The 11,606-nt window shown below is 29.8% G+C and overlaps 1 protein-coding gene across 1 annotated transcript in view; it reads right to left on the reverse strand.

Annotated features, from left to right (window-relative positions):
* Positions 1–8,756: 8,756 nt before the first annotated feature.
* Positions 8,757–11,606, reverse strand: part of LOC112527704 (indole-3-acetic acid-amido synthetase GH3.10) — an 8,964-nt gene continuing 6,114 nt past the window's right edge. Inside the window, exon 4 of the mRNA XM_025138473.1 lies at positions 8,757–9,432. Within this exon, the coding sequence (XP_024994241.1) occupies positions 8,897–9,432 (536 nt within the window). The 3' untranslated portion in view covers positions 8,757–8,896. The remainder of the gene's footprint in view (positions 9,433–11,606) is intronic.

Raw genomic sequence — 11,606 nt, forward strand, 5'->3', positions numbered from 1 at the left:
ATGTTTTAATTGATATACGATTATGTATGTTAATTTGATAAATGTTTAAAATGAAACATTTAAAAGTAAADGACGTAAAGTAAATTAATTAATTAATTATAGGGGTATAAAGTGTAAATTTAAAATTATAATTTAAAAAAAACCGGTTATGAGAGTGTGAGTGTATGTGAGGAGAAGAGGTGGTGAAAAAGTGAGTATAAATGGTATTTTGGTCATTTAGAATTTTAAAATTTTAAGACTTTTGCTAAATTTGCTTTATAAGATAGTATAGATATATTGCACGTTTTGCTAAGCTCACTCTTACACCTCGTATGAGCTAAATTTTGTATGTTTTTATTCGTTCATTTTTGCCACTAAGTTTTATGTTGGTAATATGCATTCATTTTGTATAAAGACCGATCATCTATTTGTTTCTATATTATTTTTAAGGTTATTCTATCGATATTTATTGCAGTCGTTCTCAACCTCCTTCATACGATTCTAAATCTTATAGTAAGATGCAAAGCTTTCATGGACCACCTTATCACTTTTTACATTTCCTCGACTATCTCAGGTCTTATTTATTTATCTATCTTAAAAGCACTTGGTAGTTTTTAGGTATTCATTTTAAAAGAACAATCATCTCATTAACAACAAATTGTTCAAGAGCTAAAAGTTATCAGTGCCATTCCCAGAGGTGTTCAAGGTGGTTCCGTTGCACGTACGGGGCCTCCGATCGTCGTCAGGGCCTATGAATTTATTTTGATTGTTTTTACATAATATAATTACTATATAAAATAATAAAGTCATTTCTATAGATGAGTTGTCTCACACTGGGATTGGTAAACATGTATGACTGTTAAGAGATGATTTAAGGTTCAAATCTTATTACTGAATTTTTTAACTGGTTTTAACTTTTTCTAAAGATAATTCATTCTTTCCTTAATTTATCTCCCAAAATGTCGTCATTTATAAGTCTAAATCTATAGTGCTATCATTTAGAGCATCGACAGTGATATAACCTTTAGAAACCTCACTTTTCGTATTTTTTTCTCACATCATCAAAATAAAAATCTCATAATACTCCACAATGGAGATTCTTACAAAACCTCACTGTAAGTTATTATATGCTCACGACACGTGTCAAACATGAATATTGTTGGAGAGTATGTAAACCTATAGGATCGTACACAAAGAATAAATTCGTTTCTATTTGTAGAAACTCGGATTAAATCAAGTTGATAGTGAATATAATTGTTTTTGGAGAATAATAATGAAATATGTGTTGAAACGTAATTATGATAACTACAAGATATTATCAGTCAGTATGTATAATTATATTAAAGGTTAAGATAATTGTATATATGTTGCAGATAATTACTAAACATTGTTCAAATTATAGACTATTTATAATTCAAACCATATATTAAGGTGTTAGGCTAAATTAATTGAGATTGGACTGAAAATTAGAATTTAGACTTTTGAAAAATATACAGAAACGAATAATTAAATCTCAAGAAACGACAAAATAAATTAAAACTAATAAATATATTTTATATAATTAATTGAATTTTTTTGTATTAATTTTAACTTATATATTTTATAAATTTATTAAAACAAAATAAGAATGGTTAAGAAACAATAACAAATAATAATAAAAAGGGAATGTAGACAAAAAATAAGGTTCTTGTTCAAGCTCCCGAGTTCTTATTAGACAATGTGACTGGAGAAAAACATATGCCCCACAATAAAGGTTCTTACAAAAACCCCAACAAAAACCTATGAAGAATTCTTCATTGTTTGCATATAGATTTTTGGAATTATATGATATCTTTTGTACTTGAATACTTGTGATGCATACAAGTTTTTGTACTAAGATTACATGGGAAAAACTTTGGTAGCTACTTTTGTAACGTAACTTTTGTATATTTTGGGACCGAATGTGTAAAGTGTTTCATGATATATGAAATATATGTTTGTAAGCAAATGCGATTCTGCGGTGTTACATCAACAGGGCCGTTCCTAAGCTTTTTGATGCCCTGTGCAAAAAAAAAATGCCCTTAAGCTTATTTTTTTAAAGCCAATGAAACAACGAAACATGCGAATTTTTAAAGAGTTTAGAACCTATTCAAACTAAGTGTGTCCTCCTCATGTTGATTTTTATTAATTATAATAAATAAAAATACAATTTGGGGGGGGGGGGGATAAAAACCAAAACCCCAAATACAAAACATAGAATGATAAAAGGATAAATCCTATATTAAGATTGTGCTTCATTCTTTTTCAGTTTTCCCTTTTTCAAATTGAAATTAACAAAATAGAAACTTTATTTCAATACATGGGACTAAAAACAAGGAAAACTATAATTAGTTTTTAACTAAAATAGTAAATTACATTCAAATTACTATTATAATAAGCAAAAAGTAAAACTCAAAAGTTACAGGTCTAACAACTAAAGGCTAAGGGCCTATTTGTTAGCAGCTTAATAAGCTTAATGGAACCAACAACTTATTCGGTCGACTATGCGTGACTGTTTCGTAGTGGCTTAGTGATATAGAAAGTGACTTATCCAGTAAGCTTCTAGAGAGAACTTTATATAGAAAGTCAAGTTTTCTTTCCAAATATGTCCCTTTCAACCAAAGGAAACGCTCCTTACATCTGCAAAAAAAACTCTATTAAACAATTTTTTTTTCAAGTTATACAAACAACTTTATCCATATAGAACTTAATAAAAAAAAACCAATCAAACGGCCCCTAAATCTAATGCGGTAATGTCAAACCTCAATGTAAACAAAAGTGAAAAGAATAATAATAAATTGTAAAATTCATAATCTATGTTATTGTGCATTGCAAAGAACAAGTACCCAATAATTAAGACAATATCACAATATGTTGTTAATGTTGTGGAGTGTGCTCTAGCTATGTAGATATAGTGATGAGCTCATGTGCATTGAAAATTTCAATTATAAGATATTTCAATATGCAAGAGGAAGACTCATTATCAAAATGATAAAAGCCCTTTCGCCTTAGCCTAGTAGGTCAGTAACCCACACGAACATGACCCAACTTTATAATAATCAGTTAGAAATTTAGATTTTCTTTTTTGCAAAAAGATATAAAGATTCATAAATCATAATATGACTCACACAACAACTTGGTAAGTTCAATCAACGATAGAAATCAGTCATTCGAGATTTCCATCGTTGATTTCTTGAATCTAATTTCATGACCGTTAATCGGCTGGAAAGAGAATTCCATACCTTGAAAATCGAAATAGTCGAACTTTGAAGGACAATAGAAATTAGATTGAGTTGTTGGAATGATGGCGTTAACCGGTTCACAATGTGCATTCAGTATTCATCACTACTGGGCATTGGGTCTGTTTTTATAGTTAAAGCTCGGTTGTCCAATTCCCAAATTATTAAACCCAAAACTAATAATAGATGATAACTTGATGCCCCTTTAGGCTATGATGCCCTGTGCGACCGCACGGGCTGCACGTGGCCAGGGCCGGCCCTGTACATCAATAATTTTTCACGAGATTAATTAACAAAGATATAAACAAATCAACCTCAAATATAAACAAATTAACCTTAGAGATAATCTTTTATAAAAATTTAAAGAAATAACCTCAAATATGAAAAAACTAACTCTAAATATAATATATATATATATATATATATATATATATAAATACTAACAAAAATATAAAACAACCTAAACCTAAATATAAATATTAACAGAAATATATTAACCCTAGCTATTTACAAAAATAAATATTAATATAAGATTTGGGCCTTGGGGTTATGATATCTCAAGATCCAATTTCATATCGATAACAAAAAAGTGATTGGATTATTAAATAACTTAAAAAAATTACGTTACATCATACCAAATCTATGGTATCTCGCTCCCATAAATAAGGGTGCATCCAACCTTGGTGAGGACCGGAGTTTATGGTGCCTCGAGTGGTTATCACTAAAGTTTTTCATGTCTATGAAGGGATGCTTCTATGCAAATTTGGATCATATCCCAACCGATCTGTAGAATAGTACCGGACCCCCTCCCTTGACGGGACCCTTGATAGGCCAGCCCCTGATTAATTGTCATGACACTTGCCTATGAAAATTCACAATCGATGGGGAAACATGCTTTTAATATCTCGGATTTGATTTCATTGAAGTGTTGTCAATTTATATTGTTGGTGTATATGTTTGTTTGTGGTAAAAGAAGATTCGTTTGGTTCAAATGTATACAAAAGTAGAACGGAAAGGGTTTTCTTTTTTGTGACGACTTCTTTTTGATGTTTGGTTTTCACTTTTCAAGTATGAGCTTTGTTCCTAAGCGGTCGTGTTTCTAGTTTCTTTGGTGCAAATCCTATACCGAATCTTCCTACTTATGGGGTTTGCCTTTCGCAACTGTATCTCACCGTGGTTTTAAAATCCTTATTGATGCATTTAGCAAGAAGCATTATGTGAAAAGCTAATAAATGGTGGTAAATGAGAATTAAATCTATTGACAAAATTCTTTCAGATTTTTCAGTAGGATACTTACTGATTTTACAGAAAGAAAGGTTGGGACCCAATGGTTGACGGAGAAAAAGACTCCCAACTCCCGAGGGTCGACATTATTCAACCCTAATAATTCAGGTGTCGATAGCCTTAGCGACAGTACATCCAGACCAAGGACGATGCTTGGCCCTTCCAAAATACCCTACTACAAAGTTCAAGTTATTATGCCACAATTTATCTTTGATTATGGGGAGGCATCTTGTCTTTCTTAATTTTCATAAGTTATATTTGTGGATAAATATGGTCCAAGGTGAGTCATGTTCTACATGTCTTTTTTTTTGCCTAATCAGTATAAAACAAATGACTTTTACCCATAAAAATTACCCAGTAAAATTTCCGTTGGTGATTACCCACAGATCACCCAGAAAAGACCAATGGTTTGGGAGAATCCGATATTTTTCAAGAAAATACCAACGGATCACCCATGAAATCCTTGGGTAATCTGTCACAGATTTGAGTTTCTCACCAACAATTACCCAACAGCTTTTGTGACGAATCACCCTTTAGCGATAGATTTTCCAGGAAAACGTCTGTAGGTTGATACTGAATATTGTGGATGCAAGTCATGCAACTCACGCTATCTGCACCATATTACGTGTTATGTATTTTTTAATCGTCATTGAACTTATAATCAACATGAAACTTATCGCAACTTATTTTATTTTAGTTTAATAGAAGCCATTCTAAATAAAATGGTCTAAACTATGCAACCACACATTTTGCCAATAATAAAATAAAAAATAGGAAAAAATATTTTAAGCATTTAAAAAAAAAACCTTGGGCAGTTATATTATTAATGGTTTTATTAAGACCAACCATCTTGGAATAAAAATAAAAGTACATGTGATATAGTACCCTCTTGCTCTGTACTTCTTATAAAGAGTTAAATGTCAATACCATCACTTAAATAATTGCATTTTCTAATGGCCACAAATTTCGCATCTCCAACCGACACCGTCAAAAATATATAAAAACCTAGTTTCATAGGTACTAAAACCTAAATTTATTCTAACCACATACTAAAAACAAAAACACCAAAAACCCACCACCGACGCACATTTTTTTGTCGATGATGAAACAACCCCTCCCCCTCTCTCTCTCTCTCTCTCTCTCTCTCTCTCTNTATATATATATATATATATATATATATATCTAGCGATCTACCTGATTTTTCCCTTTTTTGCAAGCCAATAAAATGTCTCGTGATCTTCTTGAACATATCATATAATATATCAAAACATGAAAACGATAAAGCTATATGTTTGGTAAATTAGTTGATAAGGTATCTGATGACTGATAAACTAGTTGTAATTTGATTAGCTAGTCGGTAGTGATAAACTATTCACTTTTGACAAAAACTAGTTGGTGGGCTAGATGAAAAATGTAAAATGACAACAAAAGATATCTTGAAAAATTAATCTGTTACAACATTTTATAATATAATTAAAACAAATCTCTAATCATATAATATGTACTTCGTTGATACAAACAAGACAGTAAAACAAAGTTAAATAATATAATATGATAATTAACGAATTTCAAATTGATGGTTTGTATTTGAATCCTCCTCTATATGTATTATATAAATCTTTTGATTTGTTGAAACAAATTTTAAAAAAATTTACATTAAGTTATGATTACTAATTAATATTTAATGTATAATGTATTACTAAAATTAATTAATAATTTTCTATTAATATTAGTAATAATTCATATTTATTTCTAATCTATACTATATTATAAACATTTGACAAAAACTCTTGTATTTTTTATTCATAAAGTACTATTTATTGGTGCATATTACTTAAAATTTAATATTACAAGTGATTTTGTGTAAGTACAACTTATTAAAGCTCCACTTTTTAAATTTGTGCAACCAATTGCAGATAAACATAATCAAATACATGATAAACATCTATTTTAAATATAGAAAATCTAAAATATAATTAAGATGATCATTGAGTTCTAACAGAATGTTTAATTATTATCTTTACACAAAATTATATTATTAAATCAAAAATAAATTACTTTGTTATTGAATCTAAGTTAAATTATAATAAAAAATTAAACTAACGAAGTTACACCAAAAAAATGAAAAACTATTAAATAGTTAATTTGATATTAATATCGATATAGACAATGAATAAAAACTAAACAATAAAATGAAGATTTATCTCGTTACATTACGCAAGTACCCTTTATTTAATAATAATATAAGGTTGAAAACATGGGACTAGACCAAATAGGCTTTTTTCTTAAACGCCAACACAATAGTATTAAAGAAACAAAATAATTGAATAACAGTTCAACACAAGATTGTGCAAGCTACATAACCTATCCAAAAGCAAACAAAACCGTCATAAACCAAACAAAATGAATCAAAACACCCCTCGAAATCTAATATCAAAATCAAATAGTTTTCTGAACAATCAAGTGTTTGGACGGTTTTTAAAAAAATTAAATCATTGTATTTATTTGAAACCGAACACATTGATTTTTTATGATCTAAAAATTCGGTTACTATATGCAAAAATTATGTGAAAAATCCAGAAAAAAACTTAACAGACTTTCATATTTTGAGCGATTTAGTCCCTGAGTTTTTTTTTTTTTTTTTTTCCTGAATGAATAAATCTAAAATTATAAAACGAAAAAACATATCATCTCTCTCTATATATCAACATATCAGTAGCAAAGTATAATGCACCTATAAGCCACAAAATTGATATCGCTATTTCCTATAATCAAAACAACAAAAACCACACAAAAAGGAAGGCAAATAAATGCTACTACATTATGTCCTTTTAACTCCTTGGTTTTATTCATCAGATTTTACTTTGACATGGAGAAGAGGGAAACACTTGTACAACCAACTCTACCAATTCTTCTAGTCGTGAATCGAATCGAGATCCTCCATCAGCAGGCTAATGTCCACTTATAGTTGGGCGTTATAAAAGAAACTTTGGAGAAAAATCCTGTTCTTTTTTCCAACAGATACATGAAGATTGCTTGGGTTATCCTCTTTAAACATCCAATAAACCTAAAGATCATCAAAAATCAAAATGAGTGATTAACACATAAATAATGTGAATGATTGCAGTCTTTCAAATGCATCTTCCATTAAAAGTTAACCAACTACTTAAACTAAGAGGAGAGAAATATTATATACTGTGGAGGGTATTAATCATGATATTATCATTTTCATCATATTAATTTTAGAAAAATACATGAAACAGTTTCATTAAAATTTCATAAGATTTTATGAAACAATTTCATAACCATATATGAAACAACTTCATCAAAAAAAAATTATATGAAACAATTTTATAAGATTAAACAATTATATGAAAAAATTTCATAAGATTAAACAATGTAATTGACATAGATAAACACTTGTGAACAAGGGTATATTTGAAAAAATCATAACTTTTTTTGCAAGTCCATGTTCTATGTTAGTAAAAATCATAACTTTTTTTTGCAAGTCCATGTTCTATGTTAGTAAATACATGTACTATGTAGTCTGGTTCACATATGATATAAATACTCATTTTTTTTTTTCAAAATAATTGGCAATTTGCACATACCTAGTTTGCATTACGTGTATGTGGTAATATGATACACATATGAACAAAATATTTTTCTTAAATGTTGAAACGAAATGGTTCACCTATGAAGAAAGGGTTATCATGTATGAGAATCTATTTTAGAACATTGTTCATAGTATACCACCTTATGTGAGCTTGATCACTAATAGTTTTGAAACCCCATCAAAATTCTTAATCTGATTAAGTGTATACTCGTCTATCACCTAATAATAACAATGGCAAGAATCATGAATTAAATAAGAAATATAACCAATATTTAATTTGCAATAAAAGAAATATCAAATAGATAATTGCATTTTTACCCTCATCAAATAAATTTATCATATGCATCAACCAAAAGTGTGTCTTGTTTCTTTTTTTGTCATTGAGGTTTCCAAAGTTAACACTATTTATTGGGTTAACAAAAGATCCTATCTCTCTATATATGTATCCTCAGTTAAGTCGCAAAAGGGTTAATCGCTAAACGTTCAATCCTAAACCAAAATTGAGCAACCCTTTTCGTTTTGGATTACAGTTAAAAGAAGATGCCCAATTGATTTATTTTTATTGGCTAACTCGGCTACCATGAATGAACGTAGAATACAAACAAAACTGCACTATATTATGTGGTGACTTTTATCTTCTTATATAAGTAGAATGTTACTCATGGATACAATTGCCCAAAACTTAGTCATAATACATCATCATTTATTATGATATGCCCCCCTTTATTTTTGGAATAACAGCTATCTTGTGCATACGTGATCACTGGTAAGCAGTACTACGAAACCTCTTGATAGTGTAGAGATTTAGGATCTTCAATAAAACTTGATTTGTTGTGCACCTTGGAGTCTTGAACTGGCTCATCGTTGCACCATTGCCAATAAAATATTCCATGATCTTCTTGAATGTGCCTCGTTCCACAATACAAAGTTCTAACGGACCAATTGAGTTGGTTTTCCTCGAGACAACATAACCATGATCTACAAATGCTGCATCCATTTCCTTGCAACATTGGTCCAAAACATCTTCATTGACAACACCTTTGATCTCCCAGTACACCACGTAGTGACCAGGCTGGTTTACAATGTTGGCGTGGCTAGTGAAGTCGACTAGCTCGGCTCTGGACTTGATGAGTGGTTGGGAGCCCTTTTGGACTGCGAGTTGAAGGTCTTGTTCTGTATTCTTATCGATGTTTACTGTTAGGATTAGCTTTCTTCTACATAAGAAGTTGAGTTTTGGGGTTCCTTTGTAAAAACCAGACACTTCCACCACATCTCCTAGCCTATACCTGTAAAGACCTGAAATTAGCAGACACCAGATGCCAAATATCATCAATAAACTCTATTAGAAGCATCAAATTCTATCGCTAATTAATAAAGTGACGATGAAAAATCTTGAATTTCAATTTCTTTATGTCAAGTATATTATGTTGGAGATCATAAATGTTTTGTACTCCATCAATGAAACTAATTATGCGCTTGAAATGACTAGAAACAATATTTTAATTTAGTGTAAGAAAAGAAAAGGAAGGGAACATTGGGTTATTGTTTGTTTTTGGTAGGATACAAGGGTCCTAGAATGTTGTAGGCCATTGTGTTCCTGGAAATGTGGCCAGCGCCGTTACTGAGAGGGGAGGTTGTGCGTACGTCCAGGGTTCATAAAAATTAGTAAATAGAAGAGATATAAAAAAGTTAGTACTATATTAACTATTAAAGACCCAAACATATATTAATTAAATATATTGGAAAACAAAATACATAAAAAAGTTCATTATATAATATTGTTTAATGTTTATTTAAGTTCTTTTATCTAATACCGACGTCTAAAACTACTTGTCTCGAAAAATTTGATATATATCTCCATAATTCATCTCCGATTGACTTTTTTGATTATTCCATCCTCGCATGGATTCTATTTTTGTATTAAAATACGGTAGATTTTTTTGTTATCAGCTAACAAAACCCCCCGTCTTGAAAAAATTACCAACCATATGAGACGATACAATTTATATATTTTTTAGAATAATAAAACTATAATTGTTTTTTTCATATTTATTCTTTATCATCTAATATCGAGTGCATAAATCTTATGTATTCTTCTATCTCTAAAAGAAGAATAAGATCTCAAACTACAACCAACATGAGTTTTTTTATTTATAACATGGATGATTCCGGAAAAGTTTGTTTTAACCCTAATGCTATGTTCTTGAGTCATCTTTTATGAATTAAAGAAAAAAAAGTAATGGAGGAGAAAAAATATTTTGTTTTCGAGATTTTCTTAGGAAAAAGGAAAGGAAAGAAAAAATGAAATTATATCAAAATTTTGTTTTTATTTTATTATTTTTCCTTCCTCTCTCTTCTCTATTCAAAACACAAATAAAAAACTTTATTTTTTCCTTTCTTTTATTATTATTTTCCTTTTCTTCCCAAATTCGAGAACATAATATAAAAGTTTAAAATAGTTTTAAAAAACATTATCATTAGGTGACATGGAAAACCAATCTACTTACATTGATTTACATAATGTTACTTAAAAATCAAAAGAATTAATATCGTGACACCAAATGATGTTATTCTATGTACCAAGAATATATCATAGGATGTTCTTGATGATTGAACAAATAGATGATAGTACATAAAAATATTCTAGTAGATATTATTGATTGATTATACATCTAGGAATACTAAAAAAACGATTTTATATAAATTTAATGATATTTTCGATGATAAAAAAAATATTAAAAAAATATCATACTTATCAAGCATCGTTTTTCCGGGACTTATTTTTGATTTTTGTGTAGACCTAAAAAAAATGGAGCCTGCATGTGTTTTTGTTTCTATATAATTGGCTTTTCCTTAAGAAACGTGTTCCTGTTATGTGGCCTTTGCTGGCGATGCGTGGAAAGGTACCTGATGATCAGGGTCTCAGGCAGGCCCAGCCAACAGATTGCACCATTCTCACCACTCATCACTCACCACTACCATATTTATTACTTCTTTTCATCTTCTCTACCAAACTGTGAATTTAAATTAAATTATTAATAATTAAATGTTCTGATAAGAGCTCAAAATCCTTGTATGATTCATGGTTTCCATGTTGTTCTTTTGGAAGGTTGTTATTAAGGTTTTTCAATGATGGACCTTAAAATTAGAGTAGATTACATTCCTAGTCCTATGGTTTGTTAGTTTTTCCCACTACAGTCCCTCAAACGCATTTATTATATTGTTTGTCCTTGTGTTATGCCAAGACACATGCTCTAAGAGCATCTCTAATGGGGTGTCATGGGGAGTTTAATGGGAACCATGACATGCATCATGTATTGTGAATGGTGTCATGGGGAGTTTAATGGAGAAGAGTTTAATGAGCATTGCACGCATCATGGGGAGGAAGATGGGACCCACTAATTTTTTTATAATTAAATTTGTAAGGATTTAATTATGATATTATATATATATATATATATATATATATA

The sequence above is a fragment of the Cynara cardunculus genome (assembly GCF_001531365.2).
Source record: "Cynara cardunculus var. scolymus isolate 2C chromosome LG 15, CcrdV1, whole genome shotgun sequence".
NCBI classification, from domain to species: Eukaryota; Viridiplantae; Streptophyta; class Magnoliopsida; order Asterales; family Asteraceae; genus Cynara; species Cynara cardunculus.